Source organism: Callithrix jacchus, chromosome 2, assembly GCF_049354715.1.
Source record: "Callithrix jacchus isolate 240 chromosome 2, calJac240_pri, whole genome shotgun sequence".
Taxonomy (NCBI): Eukaryota; Metazoa; Chordata; class Mammalia; order Primates; family Cebidae; genus Callithrix; species Callithrix jacchus.
This window is the reverse complement of record NC_133503.1, coordinates 9,197,041-9,211,765: the sequence shown is the minus strand read 5'-3', so window position 1 is coordinate 9,211,765 and position 14,725 is coordinate 9,197,041. Positions and strand designations below refer to the sequence as shown.

The following is a 14,725-nucleotide window of genomic DNA, read 5'->3' as shown; positions in this document are numbered from 1 at the left end:
AGTAGCTGGGATTATAGGCACGTGCCAGCATGCCTGGCTAATTTTTAAATTTATAGTAGAGATGGGGTTTCAGCATATTGGCCAGGCTGGTCTCGAACTCCTGACCTCAGGTGATCCACCCACCTGGGCCTCCCAAAGTGCTGGGATTACAGGCGTGAGCCACCGTGCCTGGCCACAAGCATTTCTTTTAAGAGACAGGTCTTTCTGTCACCCAGGCTGAAGTGCACCGGCACAATCATAACTCACTGCCGCCTTAAACTCCTGGGCTCAGGCAATCCTGCCTCCGCCTCCTGAGTAGCTGGGACTGCAGGGGCACGCTACCACACCTGGCTAATTTTTACATTTTTTGTAGAGAAGGGGTCTCACTATGTTGTCCAGGCTGGTCTTGAACTCCTGGGCTGAAAGGTATCCTCCTGCCTTAGCCTCCCAAAGTGCTGGGATTACAGGTGTGAGCCACCACGCCCAGCCTTGAGCATTTTTTATGAAAGTCACAATGGCTTTCTCCACCTGACAGGAAAGGGAGGCAGGTCAGAGCAGTGGCCGATGGGAGAGGCCCTCTGCAGGTTTGAGGCCAGCTCCTCCTGTGGCCCTGGCAGCTGTCTGTGCTATTTAAGGGGAAGCGCCATTGCTCCTCTGGCCTGGGACTCAGGCACTCTGCCCAGCTTCTGCCTCTCTAGGGTTACTGCTCTGAAGTCCCTTCCCCTGTCAGAACCTGAGTTCTCCCATAAAGAGGAAGTGACCAAATGCAGTCTGAAACCTTTTCTAGCTCCTGAAACTGTGGTTCAAGGCAGGGCTATGCTTCCCCCTCCCAGCCGTGGCCCCGTGAGCCCAGCTCTGTGCCTGGCACTGTGCTGAAGCCTGAGATGCCCACCACGGGCCGGGCACGGTGGCTTATACTTGTAATCCCAGCACTTTGGGAGACCAAGGTGGGCGGATCACTGGAGGTCAGGAGTTCAAGACCAGCCTGGCCAAATGGTGAAACCTCGTCTCTTCTAAAAATACAAAATCAGCCAGGTGTGGTGGCGCATGCCTGTAGTCCCACCTACTCGGGAGGCTGAGGCAGGAGAATTGCTTGTACCTGGGAGGCGGAGGTTGCAGCGAGCCAAAATCGCGTCACTGTACTCCAGCCTAGGGGACAAAGCAAGACTCTGTCTTGGGGGAAAACAAAGATACCCGCCACCAGAGTGGGCACCAAATCCTCATCTACTGGGGACCCATAGGGTGCCCTAAGAGTTTGGCCTTTGGGCTCACTCCCAGGCAGGGACTCCTCGGTGCTGCTGCTAGATTACCCCTGTGACAGAGAGCTCATTACCTCTCCAGGCCCATTACCTCTCTGTTCCATGGCCCACCCTGCCATCCCTCGACTGCCCCATCTAGCCAGCGTGATTTTCCCAGTGCCTCTACCCACCACAAACCCCAGCCCCGCAACAGCCTTGCTCTAACAAAACTCGTTGTGCTGAAGGTGGGGTCTTTAGAAGCAGTGCTGTATGATAAAGACAGCCAACTCCTGTCTGGGCAGGGCTTTCTGGAGTCTGTGGAGCTAAAGACATTAGTACAGTACAAAGCTGAGCTTGGTCACTGACGGCTCCAGGCTGCAAAGTGACACAGCACCTCTCAGGCGTGAGCTGTAAATCTCAGACCTTTCCAGAAGCTCGGAGTTGTCCTTGCTCTGTAGTGGTACCTGACTGTTTCTACTCTTTTCTTTTCTTTTCTCCTTCCTTTCCTTCCTTCCTTCCCTCCCTCCCTCCCTCTCTGCTTCCCTCCCTCCCTGCCTCCCTCCCTGTCTCCTTCCCTCCCTCCCTCCCTCCCTCCCTCCCTTTCTCCTTCCCTCTCTCCCTTCCTCCCTCCCTCCTCCCCTCCTTCCCTCCTTCCTTCCTTCCCTCCTTCCTTCCTTCCTTTTTTCAACAGAGTCTTGTTCTGTCACCCAGGCTGGAGTACAGTGGCACTATCTCAGCTCATTGCAACCTCCACCTTCTGGGTTAAAATGATTCCCCTGCCTCAGTCTCCCGAGTAGCTGGGATTACAGGCACCTGCCATCTCCGCCAGCTAATTTTTGTATTTTTAGTAGAGATGGGGTTTCACTGTGTTGATCCGGCTGGTCTCAAACTCCTGACCTCTAGTGATCCACCCTCCTTGGCTTCCCACAGTGCTGGGGTAACAGGCGTGAGCTGCACCTGACCACGTTTCTACACTTTACACCAGCTCCACGGGCCGTAGTGACAGTCCTGCCTCATCCCGGAGCAGGAGTGAGATATCAGATGGACCCGTTCAGGACCAGGCAGGTCTCATGCCCGCCTGGATCCTTCACACCCAGCATAGCCCCCAGATTTCACATGTGGGGTGGCAGTGACTCCAGGCCTGAAGTGTGCAGAGCCAGGACAGTCCGTTGCAGGGATGTGCAGACCGAGGCCAGAGGGGAGGGCTGGGCAGTCCCGGAGATGCTTGGCACGACCTCTGTGATAGGCACGCTTGTGTTTTCCAGGCCCGAGCTGCTCACTGATGGAGTCAAAGAGCCCATCGTGGATAGTCAAGGTACCCTGTGTGGGGCCTCGGGCTGCGGCATGGGCGGGCATGGGAGGGTCCCAGGCCTCTGCCACCAGCCCCTCCTCCTGCTGCCTCTGTCCTGGCCCCATCCTGGCCCTGGCATTCTCTCCACACCCCCCACAACTGGGTTTCCCCTAACGATGCCATCTTGGGTCCCAGGAACTGCCACCTCACTTGGCTTCTCTCCCCCTGCCCTGCCTCCAGAGAGGGACTCCGGGGACCCTCTCGTGGACGACAGCCTGAAGAGACAGGGCTTTCAAGGTAAGGTTGAGCTCGGGGGAGGGCTGCTGTCCCAGCGCCATGATCTTGACCTGGTTTGGCTTTGGAGGGCCAGGTTGGAAGTGAGGAGGAGCTGGCCCCCAACTTCAGGGCCTGAGGGACCAGGCCAGCCAGGTTGGCAGCCCAGGCCTGGCTGTACTCTGCTAGCTCTGTGTCAAAGACTCCAGGGGAGATGGGGTGGGTACCCACAGGTGGATGGTGGGGTGGGTTGGGGGGTGGGAGGGTACAGGGCCCACTGCCTGCCCCCCACCTGGAGAGATAGCTGACATGTCCACTCCTTATTCACCAGTCAGCTGTGCTCTTAGTGCTTTGAAATCAGAATAGGAGCTGGTGGGGCACCTCACGGCTGTAATCCCAGCACTTTGGGAGGTCAAGGACGGAGGATCGCTTGATGCCAGAAGTTCCGCCAGGAGTTCAAGACCAGCCTGGGCAACATAGAACCCATCTCTGTGTCTATATTTAAAATTTTAAGAAAAGAAATCAGAGGGTGTGCAGTGGCTCTCGCCTGTAATCCCAGCACTTTGGGAGGCCAAGGCGGGTGGATCACTTGAGGCCAGGAGTTTAAGACCAGCCTGGACAACATGGCAAAACCCCATGTCTACCAAAAAAATACAAGAATTAGTCTGGGGAGGTGGTGTGCACCTGTAGTCCTAGCTACTCAGGAGGCTGAGTCAGGGGAATTGCTTGCACCCAGGAGGTGGAGGTTATAGTGAGCTGAGATTGTGCCACTGCACTCCAGCCTGGTGACAGAGCGAGACCCTGTCTCAAAAAAAAGGAACAAGAGAGAGAGAAGGAAGGAAGGAGAGAAGTGGGGGGAGGAAGGGAGGGAGGGAAGAGGGGAGGGAGGGAAGGGAAGGGAGGAGAAGGGAAAGGAAAGGAGGGAGAGAGGGAAAGAAAGAAGAAGGAAGAAAGAAAAAGAAAAGAAAAGCAAAGAGGAGAGAAGTGAGGAAAAGAAGGCAGGGGGAGGAAGGGAAAAAGTGAGGAAAAGAAGGCAGGGGGGAGGAAGGGAAAAAGTGAGGCAAAGAAGGCAGGGGGGAGGAAGGGAAAAAGTGAGGAAAAGAAGGCAGGGGGAGGAAGGGAAAAAGTGAGGAAAAGAAGGCAGGGGGAGGAAGGGAAAAAGTGAGGAAAAGAAGGCAGGGGGAGGAAGGGAAAAAGTGAGGAAAAGAAGGCAGGGGGAGGAAGGGAAAAAGTGAGGAAAAGAAGGCAGGGGGAGGAAGGGAAAAAGTGAGGAAAAGAAGGCAGGGGGAGGAAGGGAAAAAGTGAGGAAAAGAAGGCAGGGGGAGGAAGGGAAAAAGTGAGGCAAAGAAGGCAGTGGGGAGGAAGGGAAAAAGTGAGGCAAAGAAGGCGGGGGGAGGAAGGGAAAAAGTGAGGAAAAGAAGGCAGGGGGAGGAAGGGAAAAAGTGAGGAAAAGAAGGCAGGGGGAGGAAGGGAAAAAGTGAGGAAAAGAAGGCAGGGGGAGGAAGGGAAAAAGTGAGGCAAAGAAGGCAGGGGGAGGAAGGGAAAAAGTGAGGAAAAGAAGGCAGGGGGAGGAAGGGAAAAAGTGAGGCAAAGAAGGCAGGGGGAGGAAGGGAAAAAGTGAGGCAAAGAAGGCAGGGGGAGGAAGGGAAAAAGTGAGGAAAAGAAGGCAGGGGGAGGAAGGGAAAAAGTGAGGAAAAGAAGGCGGGAGGAAGGGAAAAAGTGAGGAAAAGAAGGCAGGAGGAAGGGAAAAAGTGAGGAAAAGAAGGCAGGGGGGAGGAAGGGAAAAAGTGAGGAAAAGAAGGCAGGGGGAGGAAGGGAAAAAGTGAGGAAAAGAAGGCAGGGGGGAGGAAGGGAAAAAGTGAGGAAAAGAAGGCGGGAGGAAGGGAGGGGAGAGGGGCGTGTCGCTGAGGTCAGGTAGAGGCGGTTGGGCTGGGCTGGGAGGCAGGAGGTAGAAGGAAGGAAGGAAGGGGAGGAATGGAAGCAGGGAGACACTTGAGGAAAGGCGAGAGGAGGACGGAGCATCAGGGAGGCGCCAGCATCTGAGGGGAAACAGGCAGTGCCCTGCAGAGCCCCATGTAGGGGCTGCTCTGAGGAGCTGCGGTGTGGCTGCCAGTGAGTAGCAGAGGTGACTCTGTGGCCACCATGGCCCTGAGGAGAAAGGGGTTGATGGGGCCAGTGGTGGGAAGGGTCACTGTGGGTGGGGGAGCCCAGAGAAAGGGGACCCAAGTCCCAGAGGGCAGCTGCTCTCTGCCTCTGGTCTCTCATACTCTGGAACATTCCATGACAAGGGGAGTTCAGGACTCTCTCCTCACCAGAGCTCTTCATATGCAGCCCCCTTAGCAGACTGAGACCCTCACTATAAGCCTGGCCCAAGTTCCCAGAGTCACTCCCTACTCCCCTCCTTCCTGCCCTGAGGTCAGGGGCCCATGGTGGTCTGGGATCCCCCCGTACATGCTGGCACTTGCCTTTTTTTTTTTTGAGACTGAGTTTTCACTCTTGTTGCCCAGGCTGGAGTGCAGTGGCATGATCTCAGCTCACTACACCCTCCACCTCCTAGGTTCAAGCAATTCTCTTGCCTCAGCCTCCCTAGTAGCTGGGATTACAGGTTCACACCACCACACCCAGGTAATTTTTGTATTATTAATAGAGACAGGGTTTCACCACATTGTCCAGGCTGGTCTCCAACTCCTGAGCTCAGGTGATCTGCCCGCCTCGGCCTCCCAGAGTGCTGGGATTACAGGCGTGAGCCACAGTACCCGGCCACACTTGGGGGTCTTTAATGAACACCCTCTGGGAGAGTGAGTGCCTATTGGGAGCTGCCAGGCCCATCCTCTGTATCTGTGGGGACTGCCCATCCCCCACCATCTGCTGGGTCAGCTGGGATGTGCCCCCTCCCTTGTGTCCAGCCTCCCTGGGACTTCCTGAAGCCCCCTTTCCCTGCCTACCAGCCCGGGGCAGAGCAGTCCGCCCTTCCAGGCATCCCTCAGCTCCAGGGCTTATTTATTGGTTTGGTGGTTTTCAAATGTCAGCAATTAACTTAATTTCCAGCTCATCGCTGTTGTGGCAACAGTGTGTGTCCTGGAAAAAACACATCTCCATCAAGACGGTGCTGAAGGACCTGAGGGGCCCACTCCTAAGATCCGCTAATTGCCGGAGAATGAGCTCCCCATAATTAGAAAATCGTATTCCTTAAAAGTCACCAAGTGCCTTTTCACTGAACAGCCCAAACCCGTCATCGTTCTGTGCTTTGCAGAAAATTACGACGCGAGGCTCTCGCGGATCGACATCGCCAACACGCTGAGGGAGCAGGTCCAGGACCTTTTCAACAAGAAATACGGTGAGCAGCGGGGAGCCCCCGGGGGAGGAACACGCAGCTGCTCTGGGCAGAGAAGTGGGAGGCTTCCCAGTTCCAGCAAAGGCATTTCTGGGGATGCTATTCGCCCCTTTACACGTATGTCTTGAACATTCACTACGTGCCAGGCACGGGACATTGCAGTGAATGAAACAGACATCGTCCCTGTGCTCATGAGCCTCGCACACCAATGAGGTGAGACACACTTTCAACAACTACACACAGGATTTAGTAGACAGGGGCCCGGCTCAGTGGCTCACGCCTGTAATCCCAGCACTTCTGGAGGCTGAGGCAGGAGGATCACTTGAGCTCAGGAGTTAGAGGCCAGCCTGGGCAACATAGTGAAACCCCATCTCTATCAAAAACACAAAAAAGAAATTAGCCAGGTGTGGTGGCACACGCCTGTGGTCCCAGCTACTCAGGAGGCTGAGGCAGGAGAATCGCTTGAATCTGGGAAGTGGAGGTTGCAGTGAGCCAAGATCGCACCATTGCACTCCAGCCTGAGCAACAAAAGCGAAACTCTGTCGCCCCACCACCCCAAAAAAAAAGGTTGGGTGTGGTGACTCATGCCTATAATCTCAGCACTTTGGGAGGCTGGGGTGGGCGGATCGTGAGGTCAGGAGTTCAAGACCAACCTGGCCAACATGGTGAAACCCCGTCTCTACTAAAACTACAAAAAATTAGCTGGGCGTGGTGGGGCACACCTGTAATCCCAGCAACTCGGGAGGCTGAGGCAGGAGAATCTCTTGAACCCAGGAGGCGAAGGTTGCGGGGAGCTGAGATCGCGCCACTGCACTCCAGCCTGGGTAACAAGAGGGAAACTCCGTCTCAAAAAAAAAAAGAGGAGCATAGGACATGTGAGCATGTTGGTGTGGCTTTTTCTTTCTTCTCTTTTCTTTTTTTTGAGACAGGAACTCACTGTGTCATGCATGCTGGAGTGCAGTGGCGTGATCGTGGTTCACTAAAGCCTCAAACTCCTGGGCTCAAGCAGTCCTCCCTTCTCAGCCTCCCAAGTGGCTGGAACTACGGCATGCACCACCATGCCCAGCTATCGTTTAGAAATGTTTAGGTCTTGCGGTGTTTCCCAGGCTGATCTCGAACTCTTAGACTCAAGTGATCCTCCTGCCTTGGCCTCCCAAAACGCTGGGATTACAGGCATGAGCCACCATGCTGGCCTATTTTTTATTTTCTGATTGGATAGCTCAGATTGTAATGCCTATACGTTTCCACGGCGCTACGTGAGCACTTTGTCGTGCCGTTCACTCTCCTGCAATCCCACGCACACACGCCCCGTGCTGCCTCTCGCTCCTGACGGGCCCGACCCCTCCTCTCGCCCACAGGGGAAGCTTTGGGCATCAAGTACCCGGTCCAGGTGCCCTACAAGCGGATCAAGAGTAACCCTGGCTCTGTGATCATTGAGGGGCTGCCCCCAGGAATCCCGTTCCGAAAGCCCTGCACCTTCGGCTCCCAGAACCTGGAGAGGATTCTTGCCGTGGCCGACAAGATCAAGTTCACAGTCACCAGGTGCTCAGGGGGAAGGGTGAGGGTGAAGAAGAGGCAGGACCGGCCCAGATGGGGCCTTGTACCTGCAAATCTTAGCCTTTCCCTAGGACCTGCTGGACAAGGCGGCTCTCCCGGCGCCATCCTAGGTCCTGGGGTGGTCGGAAAGGGACTGCAGGCCAGCCCAGGTGCAGGGAGCCCTGCAGAAGTGGGACTGGTCAGTCACCACGGAAAGGGCAGCCTTCGAGGCCATCTTCACCCTAATGAGCAACACCCGCTCACTGCACCCCCGCCCCTGGGAAAGGCATTCAGTCCCCATCAGAGGGATTCGCCCAAGGTCCCAGGGCCAGCCAGGGCACAGCCCACACAAGGCCCAGGTCTGCGTTTTGCAGAGTCCCACTGCCAATACCAGCGCTCCTGCCACATTGTCTCAGTGTCCCTTGCACACAGAGCCCCCGGGCAGCTTGTTAAAATGCAGATGCTGCTGCTGGAGGTCTGGGGTGCTCCCAGGGGAGACCGAGGCCACTGCATCCCAGGGGTGTCTTCCTCATCCCCCAGGCCCTCCCCCTAACACCCCTGCCTCTGTTTCTCTTCTAGGCCTTTCCAAGGACTCATCCCAAAGCCTGGTAAGAGGCACTGGCTGTGGAGGGAGCGTTGGGAATAGGGCCCGGTCATGGTGCTGGGACACATGTTCTGGAATCTGGGAACAGACGCCACACCCCTGCCTTTCTTTTTTTTTCTTCTTTGAGACGGAGTCTCACTCTGTCACCCAGGCTGGAGTAGTGCAGTGGCTCCATCTCGGCTCACTGCAACCTCTGCCTCCCAGGTTCAAGCAGTTCTCTGCCTCAGCCTCCCAAGCAGCTGGGATTACAGTCACCTGCCACCACACCCAACTAATTTTTGTATTTTTAGTACATATAGGGTTTCACTATGTTGGCCAGCCTGGTCTTGAACTCCTGACCTTGGGAGCCACCACACCCGGCCTTTTTTTTTTTTTTTTTTTGTAGGCAGAGTCCTGTGTCACCCAGGCTGGAGTACAGAGGCATGATCACGACCCAGGAAACCTCCGCCTCCCAGGTTCAAGCGATTCTCCTGCCTCACCCTCCCGAGTAGCTGGGACTACAGGCACGTGCCACCACACCTGGCTATTTTTTGTAGTTTCAGTAGAGACAGGGTTTCACCATGTTGGCCAGGATGGTCTTGAACTCCTGACCTCAAGTGATCCTCCTGCCTGGCCTCCGAAAGTGCTGGAATTACAGGTGTGAGCCACTGCACCCAACCTCCTGACCCTTTTTAAGGCTCCCATCCCACCTCCATCTCCACCATGGGCTGCATCCTAACCTCCCAAACCCAGATTTGCAGGGGCTGTCCCTGTGGGGTGACATGCCATGTGGGGCGGGCCAGGCGTGGTGGCAAACACCTGTAATCCCAACACTTTGGGAGGCTGAGGCAGGAGGATCACTTGAGGCCAGGAGTTTAAGACCAGCTTGACCACATGTTGAAACCCCGTCTCTACTAAAAATACAAAAATTAGCCGGGTGTGGTGGGTGCCTCTAGTCCCTGCTACTCAGGAGGCTGAGGCAGGAGAATCGCTTGAACCCAGGAGTCGGAAGTTGCAGTGAGCGAAGATCACACCACTGCACTCCAGCCTGGGCAACAGAGCAAGACTCCATCTCAAAAAAAAAAAAAAAAGGACTTAGGGTACAGTGATGTGGCAGCTGCCAGCAGGCCATGGGGACCCCGAAAAGTGGGATCAGGAGGGTGAGGGGGTTGAGGAGGGTTTCCTGGAGTAAGGAAAGCCCTGTTTGGGCCTTAGGGGAAGATGGGACTTTGAGAGGCAGACAGGAGAGTGGGTTGTGTTTGTGGGGGTGAACGGCGGAGTTTGGGGGTCCCTGGATGCCAGAGGTGTGCTTCCGGAGCTCTGAGACGTACAGAATGGTCAGATGATGCTGGAAAGGTGGAGACAGTGGAAGCTGCAGCAGGAAAATGCGGTGAGTGTAGCTCCGCTGAACACCCTGCTGAGAGGTCACTGGGTTTCTGACCCTGCAATGGGTGCTTTATGCGGGTGCCTTTCACATGGATTCGCAGGTCCTGCTGGGGCCTGGTGGTTCTAGGAACTAGGGTCACAGCAGAGTGCAGACAGAGGTGTCTCATTTAGTCCTGGCACCTAGGAGGTAGGCGCTAGAGGCCGCCTTACAGAGGGGGAAACTGAGGCTCGATGTGAGTGATGTATGAATACTCTGCGTCCCAGGGTATCAGGTGGCCCTGGCCCCAGCCCTCAGGGATGGACGTGCCAGCCCCCTTCCAGGCATTGGCACCTAAGCCAGGTATCCGCCTGGAGAACCAGCTCCACACTTACTCATGCCGCTAGTCATACTGGGCTGGGAACCTGTCCAGGCTCCCGGGAGTCTCCAAGGGTTCACCAGAGGTCACCGAGTGCTCCTCCTGCGCCATAATGGGCTTTTCTCAAACCCCCCCTTGCACAGTCCCCGAAGCCTGGCATGAATTCCTAGATGAATCCGAGCGGAAGGTCAGGTCTGCTGGGGGAGGCAGAGGTGTTAGCAGGCCCCTTCATCCGGAGGCAGCTGTCCCAGCGCATGTGGAGGGGTGGCAGATAGTCTGCAGAGAGGCGGGTGGCTGGGGATAGTGCCCAGGAATCAGGGTCCCAGGCAGCATGCGGGCCGTGGGAAAGTGCCGTCTTGTTCAAGTTCCTGTACCTGCCTGACTAGCCGTGGGAATCTGAGCCTTCACTTTCTTACCACTAAGATGGACAGGCACACCTGCCTCACCAGGTGGTCTGAGTAAGGAAAAAGATGGGCTGTGCTAGGTGAGCTGGGAGGACTGTTTTCCCCCAAGTGCCCCTTTTGTCTTTTTTTTTTTTTTTTTTTTTGAGAGAGAGTTTCACTCTTATTGCCCAGGCTGGAGTGCAATGGCGCGATCTCAGCTCACTGCAACCTCCGCCTCCCGGGTTCAAGCGATTCTCCTGCCTCAGCCTCCCAAGTAGCTGGGATTACAGGTGTGTGTCACAGCATCTGGCAAATTTTTTTATTTTTAATAGAGATGAGGTTTTACCATGTTGGCCAGACTGGTCTCGAACTCTTGGCCAGCCTCAAGTGATCCACCCCACTTGACCTCTCAGGGTGCTGGGATTACAGGCATGAGCCACCGCGCCTGGCTGCCTTCCTTTCTCTTTTGTCCTCTTCTGCACATACAGAATGGACCTTAGTCTGCAAACTCAGAAGTGCGAGACATATATTTTTATTTTTCTAAAATTGAACGGGATTCCTGCCAAAAGCCCCCAACGCATAGTGGCAGAAACTTTATCTGAGTCCATTTCGGATCGTTGTTTCCCTTGGGCTTGTACCATCTGTGAGGCACCCCCAGTAGCCACTTCCACACCACAGAGAGACTGAGCATGAGAAGGTCCATGCTGGAAGAAGGCCTGACAGTGGGATCTCGTGCAGGGATGGGAGAGCGGAAACCCGGCGGTGGAGGGGTGACCGTGGCGCCCAGTAGGGGATTCCCAGAGAGGGTGAGGCTTCGGGAAGTTTCCAGGAGGACAGACTGTTAAGTATGGCTGTAAACCAGGAACGGTCATTCACCCCTGTAATCCCAGCACTTTGGGAGGCCAAGGTAGGAGGATCACTTGAGGCCAAGAGTTTGAAGCCAGCCTTGGCAACATAACAAAACCCCGTCTCTGCAAAAAAATTAAAAATTAGCCAGGTGTGGTGGCACATGCCTGTAATCCCAACTACCAGGGAGGCTGAGGCAAGAGAATCGCTTGAACCCGGGAGTTGGAGGCTGCAGTGAGCTGAGATCGCGCCACTGCACTCCAGCCTGGGTAACAAGAGCGAAACTCCATCTCAAAAATAGGGAGAGAGAGAGAGAAGCCCAGAATGTCTTTGATGTTTTCCCAACTGGGGACATCACATCTGCTCTCAGTGCCTCAGTTTCCACCCTAGTATCTAGAGGCTCTGCCTGCTCTGACATGCTGAGTGGCAGGCAGGCATCTGGCTGGAGAGGAAGGCAGACTTGGACTTGGCGCAAGCTGCAGAGGGCAGTAGATGAATTTCAGGTCTCAGGTCAAGGGAGCTGTGGGCCGGGGATTTCTGGGAGCCAGAGGTGCTGGGAGGCACCAGGCTTAACTGGAGAGGATCTGGTGGGCGGGTCTAGGGTTTCAAGGGATGTGGGGGCCGGGTCCCCAAACTTGTACCAGAAGGAACTCCAGCCCTGTCTGCAAGAGGCTGAGAAAACCCACGCTCGACCCTGGAGGCTGAGCACCATGGGTAGCTCTGTACTGCCCAGCCAGGCCACGCCCCTGCATGCGGCAGCACTGGGTTAAATTAGGGAGACTCAGCCGAGCGTGGTGGCTCACACTTGTAATCCCAAACACTTTGGGAGGCCAAGATGGGTGGGTCACTTGAGGTCAGGAGTTCGAGACCAGCCTGGGCAACATGGTAAAACCCTGTCTCTACTAAAAATACAAAAATTAGCCGGGCGTGGTGGCGCATGCCTGTGATCCCAGATGCTCCAGAGACTGAGGCGGGACAATCCCTTGAACCTGGGAGGTGGAGGTTGCAGTGAGCCGAGATCGTGCCACTGCACTCCAGCCTGGGCCACAGAGCACAACTCTGTCTCAAAACAAAAGGAAAAAGGAAACCCAGGACAGCAAAATGGGGCTGTGGTGTGGGCTAAGGCAGGAGAGACCCTCCACCCTGGTGGCTGCCATAATATTCCGTCCGCAGAACGTTCTCGTAGGTCATAAAAACCTAAAGGGGACCCGGCATGGTGGCTGATGCCTGCAATCTCAGTGCTTTGGTAGGCCGATGCAGGAGGATCACTTGAAGCCAGGAGTTGGAGATCAGCCTGGGCACTGTAGCAAGACCCCATCTCTACAAAAAAATATATGTTTTTTTAATTATCTGGGCATGGTGGTGGGTGGTGGTGCATGCCTGTAGTCCCAGCTGCTCGGGAGGCTGAGGCAGGAGGGTCACTTGAGCCCAGGAGTTTGAGGCCGCAGTGAGCTATATCACCTCACTTCAGCCTGGGAGACAGAGCGAGACCCCGTCTCTAACACACACACACGCCCTAAAGAGGAATGCAAATGTATGCCCATGGTCGAAGTTTGGAAAAGACAGAACTCTAACAACCCAGATGGCTGTTCATTTTTATGATGATACATTTCTTCCAGATTTCCCCCCAAGCTTATTAATTTCATATCTCGCTGTTCCTTCTATAAATTTACACACTTAACCTTAAAACATAAACATGTTCCCATGTCTTTAAAAAGCTCTGTTCCCTCATCAGGCTGTATCATGGTTATGTAACTACCCTGTCCCCCAGTCATGGACATGTGAGCAGCCCTTCACACCACGGACACCTAATACATCACACTTTTGTTTTTTTGAGATAGAGTCTCACTCTGTCACCCAGGCTGGAGCACAGTGGCTCAGTCTCAGTTCGCCGCAACCTCCGCCTCCCAGGTTCAAGCGAGTCTCCTGCCTCAGCCTCCTGAGTAGATGGGACTACAGGCACCTGCCACCATGCTCGGCTAATTTTTCTATTTTTGGTAGAGATGAGGTTTCACCATGTTGGCCAGGCTGGTCTCGAACTCCTGACCTCAAGTGATCTGTCCACCTCAGTCTCCCAAAGTGCTCTGATTACAGGCTGAGCCACCGCACCCGACCACGTTAACAGTTATGATTTGCTGATTACAAAGCCCACTCCCCAAGTAGCCAGCCTTATTAGAGGGGACTGAGGCTCAGAGAGGTTAAGCAGCTTTCTCAAGGTCACACAGCATAGTATGGTAGACATTTGAACCTAAGTCTTTATCATTTTATTATACTTTGGAACCCAGCGCAGGCTCTACCACTAACTAGCCTAGGGCTTGGTGTCAGTCTCTGAAGTGGGTTGTGGCCACGCCCTCTTTCCCCACCACCTCTGGTCTCCTCCACGCTGGGTGGCTCTTTGCTGTCCCCTCCTGGCTACCAGCTGCTATTACACTGGTCCTGCCCGTATAAACCTTATTGTTAATCCTTTGGGTTCATTTATTTGTACAACAAAAATGTACGGAGGGCCAGGGGCAGTGGCTCATGCCTGTAATCCCAGCACTTTGGGAGGCCGAGGTGAGTGGATCACCTGAGGTCAGGAGTTCAAGACCAGATTGGTCAACATGATGAAACTTCAACTCTACTGAAAATATAAAAATTAGCTGGGCATGGTGGCATGTGCCTGTAATCCCAGCTACTTGGGAGGCTGAGGCAGGAGAATTGCTGGAACCCAGGAGGCAGAGGTTGCAGTGAGCTGAGATTACACCACTGAACTGCAGCCTGGCGACAGAGCGAGACTGTCTCAAAAAAAAAAAAAAAAATGAAAATATTGGCTGGGCATGGTGGCAGATACCTGTAATCCCAGCTACTCAGAACGCTGAGGCAGGAGAATCACTTGAACTCAGGAGGCGAAGGTTGCAGTGAGCCAAGATCGTGCCACTGCACCCCAGCCTGGGGAACAGAGCGAGACTCTGTCTCAAAAAAAGGTGGCCGGGCACGGCGGCTCACGCCTGTAATCCAAGCACTTTGGGAGGCCAAGGTGGGTGGATCACCTGAGGTCGAGAGTTGGAGACTACCCTGACTAACATGGAAAAATCCTGTCTCTACTAAAAAATACAAAATTAGCCAGGCGTGATGGTGCATGCCTGTAATCCCAGCTACTAGGGAGAATGAGGCAGGAGAATCGCTTGAACTCCGGAGTCGGAGGTTGTGTTGAGCTGAGATTGCGACACTGCGCTCTAGCCTGGGTGACAGAGCAAGACTCTCTGTCTCCAAAAAAAAAAAAAAAAAGGAGAAAGAGGTCGAAAGCCCACAGGTGAACTGAAGGAGGTGAAGTTGCACCAGCCTTTGTGGGAGGTCAGCCCGAAGGCCTGAGACCAGACCAAGGGGCTGACCAGCAGGTTGCAGTGGATGGTTCAGGGCTGTTTTGGGGGAAGTGTTGGGGGCCAGTGTGAAATAGTGGGCTCAGAAGAGAATGGGAGAGGCAAGTGATTGAATCTGCTGAGGACAGATGACCCTCAGCGGTCAGGAGAGAACGAGCAAG

General features: G+C 54.7%; 1 protein-coding gene across 15 annotated transcripts in view; it reads left to right on the top strand.

Annotated features, from left to right (window-relative positions):
* GTF2IRD1 (GTF2I repeat domain containing 1) overlaps positions 1-14,725 on the top strand; it is a 139,152-nt gene that overhangs the window by 96,262 nt on the left and 28,165 nt on the right. For 10 of the 15 annotated variants that reach the window (XM_078354525.1, XM_078354535.1, XM_078354569.1 and 7 more), the window contains 5 exons: positions 2,483-2,532; positions 2,749-2,805; positions 6,035-6,118; positions 7,474-7,657; positions 8,231-8,259. In XM_078354525.1, coding sequence (XP_078210651.1) covers positions 2,483-2,532; positions 2,749-2,805; positions 6,035-6,118; positions 7,474-7,657; positions 8,231-8,259 — 404 coding nt within the window. Of the gene's footprint in view, positions 1-2,482; positions 2,533-2,703; positions 2,806-6,034; positions 6,119-7,473; positions 7,658-8,230; positions 8,260-8,640; positions 8,798-14,725 lie in introns of those variants that run through there. The other 5 variants (XM_078354518.1, XM_078354561.1, XM_078354565.1 and 2 more) reach the window with 2 other exon arrangements.